This window comes from Rhodofomes roseus (genome assembly GCF_022264815.1).
Source record: "Rhodofomes roseus strain CIRM-BRFM 1785 chromosome Unknown C8Q71scaffold_21, whole genome shotgun sequence".
Classification (NCBI taxonomy): domain Eukaryota; kingdom Fungi; phylum Basidiomycota; class Agaricomycetes; order Polyporales; family Fomitopsidaceae; genus Rhodofomes; species Rhodofomes roseus.
The window spans coordinates 226,495-240,748 of NW_025952977.1; the positions used below are offsets into that span (position 1 = coordinate 226,495).

The 14,254-nt window shown below is 56.1% G+C and overlaps 5 protein-coding genes across 5 annotated transcripts; 4 read left to right on the plus strand and 1 right to left on the minus strand.

The window, feature by feature from the left end:
- Nucleotides 1-53: 53 nt before the first annotated feature.
- On the minus strand, nt 54-2,657 carry C8Q71DRAFT_257447 (amidohydrolase). Its single transcript, XM_047917341.1, has 12 exons — nt 2,320-2,657; nt 1,973-2,196; nt 1,613-1,914; nt 1,485-1,557; nt 1,337-1,426; nt 1,133-1,281; nt 986-1,079; nt 838-920; nt 708-787; nt 639-654; nt 204-569; nt 54-143 (listed from the first exon to the last, which is right to left on the minus strand). The coding sequence occupies exons 1-11, from the start codon at nt 2,515-2,517 to the stop codon at nt 328-330; spliced, it is 1,551 nt and encodes a 516-aa protein (XP_047775451.1). The 5' UTR covers nt 2,518-2,657; the 3' UTR covers nt 54-143; nt 204-327.
- A 1,881-nt stretch (nt 2,658-4,538) lies between these two features.
- C8Q71DRAFT_776890 (DnaJ-domain-containing protein) lies at nt 4,539-7,339 on the plus strand. The gene is made up of 14 exons (XM_047924679.1): nt 4,539-4,740; nt 4,800-4,865; nt 4,916-4,971; nt 5,033-5,060; nt 5,113-5,151; nt 5,210-5,293; nt 5,343-5,984; nt 6,040-6,113; nt 6,166-6,237; nt 6,289-6,391; nt 6,445-6,564; nt 6,617-6,693; nt 6,751-7,254; nt 7,319-7,339. Exons 1-13 carry the CDS (start codon nt 4,708-4,710, stop codon nt 6,932-6,934), a joined length of 1,578 nt encoding a protein of 525 aa, XP_047775452.1. The 5' UTR covers nt 4,539-4,707; the 3' UTR covers nt 6,935-7,254; nt 7,319-7,339.
- Nucleotides 7,340-7,593: 254 nt separating this feature from the next.
- C8Q71DRAFT_910049 (uncharacterized protein) lies at nt 7,594-9,000 on the plus strand. Its single transcript, XM_047929069.1, has 2 exons — nt 7,594-8,058; nt 8,109-9,000. The coding sequence occupies exons 1-2, from the start codon at nt 7,648-7,650 to the stop codon at nt 8,721-8,723; spliced, it is 1,026 nt and encodes a 341-aa protein (XP_047775453.1). The 5' UTR covers nt 7,594-7,647; the 3' UTR covers nt 8,724-9,000.
- Nucleotides 9,001-11,368: 2,368 nt separating this feature from the next.
- On the plus strand, nt 11,369-12,200 carry C8Q71DRAFT_257656 (uncharacterized protein). The gene is made up of 3 exons (XM_047917343.1): nt 11,369-11,402; nt 11,462-11,790; nt 11,848-12,200. Exons 2-3 carry the CDS (start codon nt 11,592-11,594, stop codon nt 12,030-12,032), a joined length of 384 nt encoding a protein of 127 aa, XP_047775454.1. The 5' UTR covers nt 11,369-11,402; nt 11,462-11,591; the 3' UTR covers nt 12,033-12,200.
- On the plus strand, nt 12,201-13,692 carry C8Q71DRAFT_257651 (UbiA prenyltransferase). The gene is made up of 7 exons (XM_047917342.1): nt 12,201-12,507; nt 12,565-12,717; nt 12,773-12,890; nt 12,940-13,028; nt 13,082-13,178; nt 13,237-13,510; nt 13,570-13,692. Exons 1-7 carry the CDS (start codon nt 12,369-12,371, stop codon nt 13,639-13,641), a joined length of 942 nt encoding a protein of 313 aa, XP_047775455.1. The 5' UTR covers nt 12,201-12,368; the 3' UTR covers nt 13,642-13,692.
- Nucleotides 13,693-14,254: the final 562 nt, after the last annotated feature.

Consider the following 14,254-nt stretch of genomic DNA (forward strand, 5'->3'; position numbering starts at 1 on the left):
GTACTATTAGTGGATTTGCGGCACCGTCAGTAGTCAAGCCGATGTGTCCACAGTCGTGGTTACGTTCAGGGAACTGGAGACTGGATTGATTCGCCCATGTATTGAAATCTTCGTTCCAGGCTGTTCCATTCATCCGTCGCTAGCTACACCTGTAAACAAGCAAGATCATTTTACAACGCGCAATGTGGTTGACCGATATCCACCATAACATCCTCCGGTATCGAAGGTCCAAGATCGCTGAATCTCCTACTGCACGCATCCCCAACCTACACGCGCATCCTCTTCCCGAGGTCCTCCCCCATCTGAACCTCCCACTCCTTCTTTGCCTTAGCGACGAAAGGATACGATCAGCCAACCCTCACCCGGACAGTAGATCAATAAACCACGCACGTCCTCTGCAAACTGCGCATCGTCGACGACGCGGAAGCCCGTGAGCGCGAGCGCCTTGATCGTCTTGATCGCGAGCCGGTGCGCCTCGATCGTCCCCGCGGACTTGGTGAACTGCGGCGTGTGGTTGCCGCCGTTGGGCTCGGTCGGGATGGTGAAGTTCGGGTGGAGGGAGGGGAGCGCTGTGTGGAATGATTGGGCGATCGTCAGATTATGTTGATCGGCCAGTTGGATGGAGGGGCAAGACATACCATATGTGACGTTGCCCTGTAAACGGGTTAGTGAGGGAGGATGGCTGGGTGTAGAGTGTGGTTTCTCACGAAGTCCGTCGAAGCAGCCATGCCCTCGTCAAATTTAGCCGTCACTCCATACTGGTCGATAACCTCCGCATATTGAGTGCCTACGAACGCGTTGGAACAACATTCCTTCGCCGACATCGAAGTGACTGACCTAGGACCTGGTTCTGCCTGAGCTCGTAATAGCCCACTCCGATGCTCATCGAGAGCTTACAGCCCGTCGCATGGGCGGCCCCTCTTCAGAAGAAAGCATGTCAGTTACATTGATGTCTCACAAATGCAGGGTGTATGAACGAACGCACTCGAAGCACGCTTTAACCCGCTCCCGGAGAACCTCCACTTCGCCCCACGTCGGCGCACGTACGATCCAGCGCATCTTCGCATAGTCCGGAACGACTGTATCGTGCCGCGGTCAACAGCTGCAACCCTGGTGTCGCGTGGATACGTACTGTTCGGCGCCCAGTCCTTCCCGCTCACGATCCCGTGCACGCGGTGCGTGGGCTTGATCTGCTGCCTGAGGACCGCCACGCTCGAGTACGCGAGGAACGCCGCGTCGAGCGCGTTCTGCGCCTCCCATGGAGCCCACGCAGCGTGAGCGCTGGCGGGAATGGTAAATCAGCTTCAAGAAGCCCACCAAGTGTCTATATGCGCACCCGTGTCCGAAGAATTCGACTTCAAGTGGCTGCGAAGCGAGAGAGGGCCCGATGGAGGCGTAGCTGTCTGGTCCGCCTCCAGGGTGGCACCTATATGATGATAGGAATGTCAGAAGGAAAGACAGGAGAGAACTGACGGGCGACTGACATGATGCACGCGTCCATGTCATCATACGCGCCAGCGTCGAGGAGACTGATCTTCCCTCCCCCGCCCTCCTCCGCTACTCTTCAGTCAGTATACCTCCGTACGACTGAGACTCCCACTACAGTACTCACCAGGCGTGCCGAGCAGGACCACCTGTCCACTCACGTCATGCTTCTCCAGGGCAGCCTTGATCGCAAGCGCGACGCCGACGCCCGCGATAGCGATGAGGTTGTGCCCACATGCATGCCCGACACCGGGGAGCGCATCCATCTCGGAGTTGACACCGATGACGCGCGGCTTCTCTGTCTGCGCGGAGGCGGAGGAGGACGTGTGCGAGAAGACGGCGCGCCAGGCGGTGGAGAGCCCGAGGTAGTGCGGGGTCACGGAGAACCCGTGTGAGGACATGTACGCGGTGAGCTTGTCGTGTGTGCGTCTGGGCGTGTCGGCCTTGTGAGCGGGGACACAATGAAGGAGGGGAGGGGCGAACGCACTTCTCTTGCCAGGCGATCTCTGGGTGGGCCAGGATGTCGAGGCTAAGCTCGCGCAGCTCGGAGTCATATTTGTCCACGGTCTCTTCGATCGTCTTTAGGACCTCGGGGCGGAAGATGTCACTCAAGCCGCCGTAGGAGGGTGGCTTCTCTGTGTCGATGTGGACATTGCGTCCGAGGGTGTAATCGCAGCACATGCATGTGTTGGCGAACTGCGTGTAGGACGGCTACCAAGAAGTTCAGCGTAAGGCAAAGCACACAATAGATGTATATATGCAATGTCGCCGCGACTCGAGCGATTCACCGAACGCTCGCAGCGCGCCTCCATGGCAAACTACTAACTCACTCACCAGCTCTTCGCTGCCCTTTTGGGCATCGGACGCGCTCTCAGGAGCAACTCTCTTGACCTCTGCTGCCGGCAGCGACGTCTGACGCATGCTATTGAACCCATCCGCAAGCCCGACCTGCACGCCGGGGGTACTTTTGCGCCTGCGGTGGAATGAGAGCAAACGGGTGAAGCATCCGACTTGAGTCTGTTCGTCCGACATTGTGTCCAGCCAGAACGGTCAGTAGGGCAGTGAGGGAGGGTCGTTCGCCCGTCGGTCTGCGAGGCTGGGAGAGCAGCGAGTTGAACGTTGAACGCGGGAGCCCGGTGAGCACGCTGACTGGTGCGGTCCCTCTGCCTCCGTGGAAGCCGGAGAATTGATGTAATCTCTCAAGCGCTCGTCCTCGACGCTGTCTTCTGAAATTCACCGAGTCCTCTGTGCAACGTCGTACGCAAATCATACGCATGAAACCGCGTCAATACTGGTTCACTGCAGCTAGGAATTCTACATGCCGTCATCTTGGCACTTGCTACTTACTCTTTTGTCGAAGACGGATACTAGTGTACTTATTGCTCCTCATCTTACGACTCCTCTACAGATGAGCCTACGACAGATCCGTTGGCGGTGCGTACTCGACGTACCAAGACCCGATCGCCAGACAGCTCACGAAGGAGGGGCAATGGATGTCGTCACCGCTGGAGCGTACGTCCACTCGATCGGCGCAACGATATTTTCCCGTTTTGGTAGCTCACTTGCCTTTCTTGTTACGATCGTGCTTTCCTGTCGTCTCCTTCCATCATCACTTCTGAAAATACGGCGTGGCCTATTCGGGTACTCCACTCTTGACCGCGCTGTGTGCGCATATAAGGCGGGTCTGCGCCGTCTCTGTTGGTGATGACTGCCCCCTTCCAGCGTTGCCTCCGGAGCATCATGACTCTGACTCGACGCGGACGAACAGCCAGGGTCTGCGGTCAATCATCGTGCTGTACAATAAGGGGCACTTCCACTGATCTACGCAGGCTCTCTTGTCGGCCGCACCAGCACCTATAGTATGTTTGCTGTCGACTGGATTCAGTACGCTCCATATACGTCGCATCTTGCCAACACCGAGGGTTCTCTTGCTTGACCACTCGTCACATGTCATTGGCGTATTCATGTCGGTGTAACGCCGGCTCGGCACAAGGGTCTCAAGTTCTCAACGCGTTAGTGCTGACGAACCAGGACCCTTCTACTAGGGTTACTACAAGGTGTGGTTAGATTCAGAGGTAGAACTGCACTTATGATGATTTACATATGTAGGAATCGTGGCGACTCCGGCCAGTGCTCAGCGCTCAGGTCGCCTCCGGTCAATCGTCCTTCGGTGGGATAGGAACCGGACACATTTCTGGACGTTCCTGTACGCCAAGATCGGCTCAAGGGACGGCCGGGTTCCTTGGCCAGGCACGTATAGTCAGACTCGAATTCATGTGATGACCTCGCCACGAGTGTGAGTTCTCCGCTGTTCTCCGTGTCTCCTGCTGTCTTTGCATGCCGCGGGAGTCTACTTCTCGAAACTTTCGATCGAACGGTGCTTCTCCCGCGTTGGGTCCACATGCAAGACTCCAGCAGGACTCCTTGAATTCGGCAACATCCATCTCAGCATCCGGTCAAAGGACTCCGACACTCACAGCTCGACAACTACTCGGGCGGACTGACAGTCGGTTCGGCCTGGCCTGGCTTGCCTCCTTGTCTGTGGAACCTAAAATGACAATGCATCTGCACCACGGCAGTGATATAAGTCAACACATGACGATTGGACTCAAGCAAGGATTCGTTCGGATTCTGGCAGCCAAACCCCTGCATACGATGAGGGGCTTCTCACCGGTGCGATTGACGCTTGCCTCTGGAAGAATAACAAGCATTAATACATAGGAATATATATTCCTGTCAACGAGCAGTATCCGAGGGGACACACTGACCATACCATGGGTTGCTGGAACTCTTGCAGGTTCCCTTCGCGAATTACTGGATCTGAGCCCGAGGTTTCGCCAGGCTGACCGACGATCGTCAATTGGCCATGTCACCACAAACTTGAAAGTCTGCAAGATACAGTGTCTACTCACCATCCCGGACGGCATATACAAACCAAAACCGCGCTCTTCCCTAGTTCCAGCGCACATGCACAGGCTCGTTACGATGTCGAGCAACAATTGAAGACGACGGCTCGGAGCCGACCGGCCTCAAAATAGATCGATTGAATTGTGTGACGAAAAGTCCGAATGTGCTGCTTACGTCGCTGATCGGTGCAAGCGCGGACTCCCTTTTCCGGTCAACCATCACAGCCCGCTCGCTCCTCGCCGCAGCGGCCTCACATTTCATTCCACTGGCGACCCCAAACTTTCCACTCATTCTTTGTCTGTAACTATACGTAACATGGCGCCCGTCGAAACGGAGTACTACGACTTCGTATGTAGTGCAGTCTGAGAGGTCGTGCGGATATACGGTGCTCAAATCCTGGTCATTAGCTTGGGGTCGCTCCCGATGCAAGTGACAGCGACCTGAAGAAGGCGTATCGGAAGCAGGCGATCAAGGCACGTTGCGTTAGTGCGCCCGTCGAGGTACAGTACTAACCGTCGGGCAGTATCACCCAGACAAGAACCCGTCCCCAGATGCAGAGGAGAAGTTCAAGGACATCAGGTGCGTTAGCTACTCATACGGTTCATCTTTGAGAAAAGGAAGGAAGTTAACGGTGGCACAGCAAAGCATACCAAGTGCTCTCGGATTCCGTACGTTTGTTGTTACTGATGATACTGTGGGGTCCCTTATGTCCGCTGCCAGAACCTACGAGCGTCGTATGACAAGCTTGGGTCCAAGATGGTACGTCGCAGCTGTCTACTCCTATGACATAATCCCATTCACCCCTGTCCGTGTGTAGTTCGACAAGGAGGGTCCCGTCGGCATGGACGACGCGGCAGGCTTCTTTGCCAATGTCTTCGGCGGTGATCGATTCAACGACTACGTACGTTTCCATATCCCACGACCCTCTCAACTTCCTTACACTCTCGCAGATTGGCGAGATCTCTCTCATGAAGGAAATGACTTCCGTCGCATCCGCGATGATGACCGAAGAAGAGAAGGCCGAGCTCGAGCGCGACATGAACGGCGGTGCTACGCCGCCCGCCCCGACCCCGAGCGTCGCCGGCGCGCCCGCAGCGACGGAGCCCGAGCCCACGTCATCGCCGAAGCCCACGCCTGAGCCGACTGCTGCGCCAGCACCCGCGCAGCCGCAACCGCAAGCACCCAGCCAGCCCCATCTCAGCCCCACCGCGAATGGTGCCCCCTCACCCTCGCCTGCGCCCTCCGCTTCGTCCGCCCCGCCTGCGGGCGCGTCCTCTTCGACCTCGCTCGCCTCGCCGGCCTTAGGCACCGTGCGCACGCCGTCCGAGAAAGAGAAGGACAGGGACACGCACGCGAAAAAGCGGCAGAAGATGTCGCCGGAGCAGAAGAAGAAGCTGCAGGAGCTCGACGACGAGCGGCGGAAGAACATGGAGGAGCGTGTGCGCGTGCTGACGGACAAGCTGAAGGATCGCCTGCGCCCGTTCGTAGAGGCGAAGAAGCCGGGCGACAAGGACGACTCCGAGACGCAGGCGTTCGAGGTGAGGATGCGGAGGGAGGCGGAGGATCTGAAGCTAGAGAGTTTCGGGGTGGAGGTGAGTCCTCTGGGTGGTGTGGATTGTGGATGGTGCTGATGTCCATCCGCGCCAGCTCCTACATACGATCGGCAACGTTTACATCATGAAGGCGACGTCATTCCTCAAGTCGAAGAAGTTCCTTGGGATGTGCGTGTAGTACACATTGCTGATGAGGTTATCACTGAGCGTCTGTTTGCAGCCCCGGATTCTTCTCGCGGCTAAAGGAAAAGGGCGCCATGGCCAAGGATGCATGGGGAGTGATTGGGAGCGCGTAAGCGTGTTTCGTTGTGGTATGGACGGCACCGTTGACCAGAACCAACAGCATCGGCGTGCAACAGGTCATGCAGGAGATGGAAAAGCTCCAAGCGAAGGGCGAGATTCCTGAGGACGAGCTCCGCGCACTCGAGGAAGACGTAACCGGCAAGGTACTGGACCATCGCTGACACAACATGCTCGCTGGCTGACGCGTGCTCTCCAGATCATGCTGGCCTCATGGCGGGGGACGCGGTTCGAGGTTGTCCAGGTGCTGCGCGAGGTCGTCGACAACCTTCTGAAGGACCCGGAAGCCTCTGATCAAGTGCTCTACAACCGAGCTCGGGTGCGTACACAGTGCAATTGAGGATGTGGCGCTGCTAACGCGCTGGGGCTAGGGTCTCCTGCTCATTGGCGCGATCTTCAAGTCAGCACAGCCGGATGAGTCGGATGCGGAGCGGCGCGAGCTCGAGCGGTGCGTGTCGTACATCATCACAGCCCCCATTCGCTCGTCGCTGATAGTGATTGTCAGGATGGTCGCGGAGGCTGCGGCCGGCAAGTCGAAGCACCAACATCTGCGACAAGCGCGGGCGAAGCAGCGACAGCAGCCGCAGACCCACTCACATCCGCACGTCCACGAGTCACCGACCACGCCGTCCACTGCGGCGAAGGACGAGAAGAAGGGACATGCGTCGCATCAGTCGACCGCTGTTTGAGGCGAAGGGCTTTACGCTGTTCATATTTTTGGTTTAGTTGGTTGACCGCGCGGTAATGAGAGGACGCGGGTGCGGGCAGATTTGCGGTGGGTGACGCTAACACAGGGCCATACTCTACATGGTGGTGTATATGCTTTGCAGGGACATGCTTGTCGGTAACCGTAATGATCTCTCTAGTGCTGATGCTTCCTTATGGATAGATTGTCTTGCTATACGCTTTCGCGATACTGGTGGATGTCCACTAGACTGACAATGATACCCCTATCACTCCAATCGTGTCCTTTGATACTCGAGTATCGATCTTGACCGGTTTGCCGTATGTGCGTGTGGGTTCTTCTCAAAAGCCGTTCTGCGGCATAGACCAACTGGCAGCCTGTACGACAGTTCAACAAAGTGACATCGCGGGCAAACGAGCTTTCTGAAAACTCGGAAACCCTACAAAGATTGGGAACCTCTAAGAATGTTCGGAAGCATGTTCGCAGCATGTTCGACGAGACACATTTTCGTAGGGGTTTCGAAGCCATTTCTGAGTCCATCAAATTCCATTAAATGTTCCCCGCGGGGTTCACTGTTCGCGGCATGTACATATTGCCACTGGCCAGGCCTGCCAGGGTTTGCCCCGGTGTCTTGAGGATCGACACTCAAATACCTGAACGAGGGGTGGATGGAGCGAGCACGTGTTTGCATAGCCTATTGGTGGTGGCGATCGCGTGATGAGTTGTCTCGTTGGCGGCTGCGCCTTCTCGTCATTGGCCGTGCCGTTCGAGCATTCTCCCAGCATCCTCCCTTCTTATTTCCTCCTCATCTCCCTCTCACCACCCTTCTCCCCCCGCATACCTGTTTCCAGCGACGACCATCCTCCCGCCGCTATGAGCGATGTGCTCTCCCCGCCTTCACGCCGTCGGCACGGAAGGTCATCTTCAACAGCAGTAATTGACATACGCAGCATCCAACGATCGCAGTCGTACCCGCGCCCGAGCAGCAGCGGAGGGCTGCCAATATACCCCCCGGAGCTGACCGCGGAATCACCAGGCGCGAGCAGCTCTCGCATGGCAGCCTCGAGAATCGTCAGCACGATGAGGAGACCATTCAGCGCGAGGCAGAAGCGGGACCAGAGCCCCATGGTGTGTCGTGCGACATCTACGTATGCTCGTTCTCATGCAGATTGATATAGGACTCGGGCATGTACTCAACCCCTGAGGAGAGTAGAGCCCCTATACCCTCGCCGTACAGCGTGCGCGACGCACCACGTCCCACCATCCAGCAGATCGCTATGGGCCTTCACGTATCCCGCACTCCCCACCTCCGCTCGCCACGCGCAACCTCTCCACCGGGCAGCCCGCGTGGAAGATCTGGATCACAGCCAGTATCGAGTTACAAGCGTGTCGGCATGAATATACCCTCACGCAGCACACCCATCATCCTCCCACCACCGCCCCCACGCTCCTCCCTCAAAAAGCCAGGCTCGCCTACAAAATCTGCGACCGCTTCTCTGACACCCTCTACCTCGGACCTATCGCTGACGGGCTCTACGCTCACGATGAGCGCGCCGCCGACGCCTTCCGCGCGCTCACACCGCGCTGCGTCCGTGTCCATATTCCCTGCGCGCCTGCAGATGAGCATGTCGCGGATCTTGCGCGTGCCGAGTCGGAAGGAGTCGGCAGCATCTACCCCTCTGCGCGCGGACGACGATTCGATGTCAAGCGTATCGAGCGAGTCGCCTCGGAAGATGGTGCGCTTCTCGAGCTCGCCTGTCGTTCCACGAGTGGAAACGGACGTGACATTTTGATGGCGTGCTGGCATGTTCGAATCCAATCTATCACTGGTGTTTAATGTGCGTATGCTGTAGCGTTTGTCGACGGTGCTCCGTGTTGTTGTCCTCCTCATTCGCATGTGTGGCATATGGTCTTGCAAGTGGCATGTGTTCATTTTGGTGCATTGCTAGCGCTGTATTTGGCATCCCGTAGCAGTAGAGTAGTTAGAAGGTCCTCCATCTGCATTGCATATCTCAGTGTTTGTATCTTTACCCATTCATCATCGGCAATCACACGGTACTATTTGCGTTCTGTCCTTCCTCATGCAATGCCCGTGTCGTACGTTGCTACGTCCTGCTCTGGCAAGGAGTTCGAGGTGAGTGCATCGCATTGACGACGCTGTGCTGATCTTGTTTTGCGTCAGGTTATTACTGGTCATCATGATACGTCTAGATAAGTGCTGACGACCGAAACACGTCAACGCGGACGTGAAAGCGCTCATCGAAGCTGTATACAGGCTCACGACAGAGTGCATACGACTGCACAGGCCTAGGTTCGAGTGGCGTCCCGGGAACGCTGAAGAAGTCAGGGTCCGCGCACGTACATATGGTACGTTACCGATGTCATGGCTGTCGACGGACGACGCCGGGGCGTGCTTCTCTGAGAGTCCCGAAGCTGCAATTGGGGGCGGGGGAGCGCTAGTGTCAATCGAGCCTCTTCGTCTTCCGCTATGCCAATTGCTACGTGCGTTCAACTCTTCGTGACGTGATTTGATAGGTGCAGGATCAAATGCTTATTGAAGCATATTATTCGCGTTGTTAGCAACAGCGCGGGGAGGTGGTTTGAATGTTGGTCCGGTCGTGTGGCCATGCCGGTGCGTTCGACTGTCTAAAGCCCGTCAGACTCTAGCACTGAATGTCGCTCACCTTTATTCAGCAGGCGGACGGGCGATTGGACAACCCATGAGTGTGATTGGATCGCAGGGGGGCACCTATCTGCCACAAGTCCTCGAAGTTAATCAGGTAAGTCAATGATCCCTCTCCCCGAACAAAAACAAAAAGTCGCCACTTCTGGCTCCTGGGTTTCGTGGACCAGTTTTCAGTGGTTGAATCCTCTGCATGTTCAACACGCCGATCCATAGAGCCGGAGGATGACAGACAATCATGTCCGCGTTGGTTAGGCTCTGCGCGAGTTCAAAACTTGTGTTATCCTCTTGCGCCGTTTCAAGTCGCGTGGTATGTGTAGAATTCCTCGGAGAGGTATGTTTCCCACCCTTGATAACAGAAGACCCATAGTTACCTCAGCATTGACTGCACAGCCAGCGGGCGGCGTTGCACAGGAAACAGACGAATCCCAGAGCCTCTAGTGCGACCAGATGTTCATGGAAGTGCACCCTCCGTCAAAATGATGGTTTGAGAATGATATGAAAAGCTAGGTAGCACTGATGTGGTGATATCTCTGCTGCGGATAGGAAAAAGCGGCTAAGGCCGGCCTCCGCGGGCTGTCCGAACAGTGGTCTAGGATTCCGTGCCGTGGAGTCGGAAGGTATGTTGTCCTTTCTGGCCCGTTGCTATGTGTGGGGACTGAGGATCACCATCCCTTTGATGTGGGGTACAGATTTGTGCGACCCGTGGGCCAGGGCGACAGCGCCAGTGAGCAATGCGAGGCCGTCCCGCATCGGCTCGTATCATCCCCGAGCCGCTAGCAAGGTGCCCAGAACTTGGAGCACAACGCGCCGAACAGTTCCCGCGTGTCAGCGCGGGTCGCAGATTGGCATATGGGTGCAATCGTGCGTGTGGTGAGTGATACTAGACCCCCTTGGCAATAGTGTCGGTGCGATTGAAGACATACTCTTAGGTTTTCCTTCCCTAGGGCGACTTGGACGTCATACCGAGCAACTTTGACTGGGATAAGTACGTTGCTGAGGCGCTCTCGCTTCTTGGCCGCCCGGTATCTGCTCTCTGCCGACCAGATTCTCGATCCGATTTCAATCTACGGAAGGCTCGTATTCTTCTTTATCCTTCCCGCACCAATTCTGTAGGAGACAACGCCGCCTCGTCGGGACTCGGCGCCCATCTTCTCGGAGGGGTGGGATGTTCCATATGAATCACACGTACGATCTAATCGGGTCCCCTGGCTTGCCGCCGCGTTCCAACCACGGCTAAGAACCCCGACGTACACAGTATGCGCCCTTGCGATTCCGCTTCCAATCCAGCAGGCCGAGAATCATGAACAAGGTGGTATGTCCGCCCAACAAGTTGTCTGGCTGCAAACTGGCTCGGTCTGTTCCTGGACACTTACACACTCCTCTACTTAGTGCAAACTTAGTGACCCCAAAATAAGTGACCCGCGCGTAAGGGCCAGACGATCCGCGATCAATGACGGAATGATTACTAACTTAGCACCGAACACCAGTCACGGGGCTGCACTTGGCTTATGAACCTCAATCGCCAGGCCATAGTGGCAAACAAGAATCGACGCCCTGCGTCCGCTCTCTGCCATCAAACTGCTACGCCCGCAAAGAAAGCACCAAGACGTTGCTGGTCGATGGATTCCCATCGCGAATCAAATGTTTGTCGCAACACATCAGGAGAGGCTAGGTGGCTTACGGTGCGCGTGTGCTGTCACCATATTGTCAATGTCAATGATCAACGTGAATCTGCGCAGTTCGGGCATCGGTCCCAATGCGCAAGCCGACCGCCTTCGCGCGCTCAGTGAGGCTATTTTCTAATTTTCTACCTTGGAGCAGTACTTAGCGTCGCACCTTTCTCAGGCTTGCCATAGCTTGCCATCCGCGCCCTCTTACGGACGGTGGACTTCGTTGAGTTTGACCACCCGGAAAGAGTTAATACGAATACAGCTCTCAGACAGCAACAGAATTCCAAATTCTCCATGGCTCACCAATGCTCCGTTGCGTCATCGTTCGACGCCCTACTAGAGCGATCATCATAGAACTTTCCCATGCATCTGTGGCGTTAGCAGACGTCGTTCCGTCACTCGCTTGCGAAAACAGCGCTGCCACTGCCACGAGAGTTCTCATCCACTGTGATACATCCGTCGATGTCCGGCGTGCCCAAGGCGTGCCATATGTCGACCCTTGTGGTATTTCTTGCGGCTGCGGGGAACTGATATGATCACTCATAACACGCGGCTATACAGATTTGTCACTGTCAGTAGCACTACGTGTTACAGCTTGCACCCCTGGAGTATTTGCGGCGAGCGCGCACGGTCGGGGCGCGAGGGCTAAAGGGCGGCCCAACGCGCGCACGGGTCTCACAGGTACGGCCAGTGTGGGTGCCTCTTATGGACCTGAGGTTCGGTTCCGTATTGGGCAGGTAGGATGAGGTTGTGCCTGGGCTAAGGGATGTAGCGTTTGTGCCGGCGGCGTGTCTTAGCGACGAATAAGGGCTATCTTCTGATGGCCTTCGCGCTCCGCGTGCACAACCGTCTGCAGCCCTTGCGCGATTCTGGAGCGGACTTACTGCCGCCACGACGATCAGCGATATCGGAGCTAATGAACTGTCGACGCAAGATCCAAGCCTTCGTCCTTCGGAGCACTGCGGAGTTCAGCCCATCATCTGCCTCCATATAAGAGCTCGCGAATATTCGTGCGTCGCTTTTACACAGAAATCTCTCCTCCCCGCTGTACCATCTCCCCCTGTATTCATACCTGTGATCACATGTCGACGACCGAAACGGCTCCGCTCCTCGGAAAGGACGGCGTTCCCCTTAGCACCATCCCTGCTTGGAAACTATACTGGAAACTCACCCGCTTGCACCTATGGCCTGCAGGCACGATCCTCTTTTTCTGGCCCTGCAGTAAGTCCCAGCCTTGTGCCATCGTAGACCTGGCTCATCGTTGGTTCACCTGCCCAGTGTGGAGCTTGACCATGAGTGCCTACCGCCTGGATCTCCCACCGGAGACTATTGCCATCCAGGCTGTTGCGTACCTCATCGGCTGCACCATTCGTCACAACGCTGCATGCATTTGGAATGACATCTGCGACAGGGACTTCGACCGTCAAGTCGGTATGTAACTTGATCTCATGTCGCAGCTTGTATTGATGGGATCCGAAATGTTCAGAGCGCACTAAGACACGTCCCATCGCCTCCGGGGCCATCTCGGTGCCCAAGGCAGTTCTATTCCTTCTAGCGCACTGCATTGCGTTCTTCGCCATCCTTGCTCTTGCTGGCTTCCAGGCGTGAGTACTCTGTATTGTGTCTTGTGCGCACTTACCCACGGTCTTTTAGCTTTATTGTTGGGATTGTTGGCTTCTTCACCTGGGAGGCCATCTACCCGCTGTCGAAGCGCTTCACGAACTGGCCCCAAGCCTTCCTTGGTTCGTTATATTGCGGGGATATCACACGTTACGGTATCTCACACGAAGTACAGGATTCGACTGCGCATGGGGTTTCCCTGTCGTCTGGATCTCTGTGAACGGTGTTTGGGACTGGAAGCTCGTGACAGCTGTCGTCCTTGGCATCTCAGCGTACGTCTCTCCAGTGTCAGCAGCGGCGACCTACCGTTGACTTGCGCGCCCACCACAGCTGGACAATCCACTTCGACACGATATACGCGCTTCAGGACAAGGAGGACGACGTCAACGCTGGTGTCCACTCCTGCGCACTCCTGTTTGGCGACAAAGTCCGCCCAATCCTGTCTGTGTTCGCCGCCTTCTTCGTCGCGACACTGGCGTATGCCGGATACCTCAACCACCAGGGCGTCTTCTACTACGTGATCACCGTAGGCGGCACGGGTCTGCACATGCTATGGCAGCTCCTCACCCCTGATCTCGTGGCCAACGGCGGGAAAATTTGGAAGGTGGGATGTCAGCAGCCATGAGCAGAGTGAATCTACGACTTACCATTCTGTATCCGCAGTCAAATGGCCAACTGGGCTACCTCGTTGAGGCGGGCTTGCTCGCTGACTATATCTACAAGGTTACCTTGTAGGTCGTTGCTCGCTGCATTACGGCGGCCTCTGAACCCTATTTATTGGGCTACTGCGAGCGCAGATAAGTGGGATTGTGTTCTTCTGGGTTCAACCTCGTCGTCCTATCTCGCGCATACCGCCTCACTGAATATGTATAGATCGTTGTAGATGTACTCGTACTCGTACTTAAGATCGCCACTAGACTTAATGAATGGATACGGTGAGCATTGAAACATCACCCCCTGCGTCTGACTGCTACATGTTGTACGGATGCGCGCCATAGAGTGCATGCCATACTATTCAAATGCTTGTGTGGTGCGTCGTGGACCGAGCAATAGTGGAGTCACTGAAAGACTGGTCTAGCCTTGATCGCCTTCAATTGTGAACACCGGACACTTGAAAGGGGTACACCGCCGTGCACCGTGCAGCATGGAGTGGAAGTCGACGACTGCTCGACATGCCTTTGATTTCGATTGAGGTGAGGAAGCCGGTCTGACTCTATCGACACGATGTTTGATCACGCCTTTGGTGCCCCTAGAGGCTGACGACAGTGAACATCACTCACGTCGACAGCACTTGCAGGCACAGACTACAGTATGCAAAGACGATCTGAGACGTCGTCAATTGGACCTA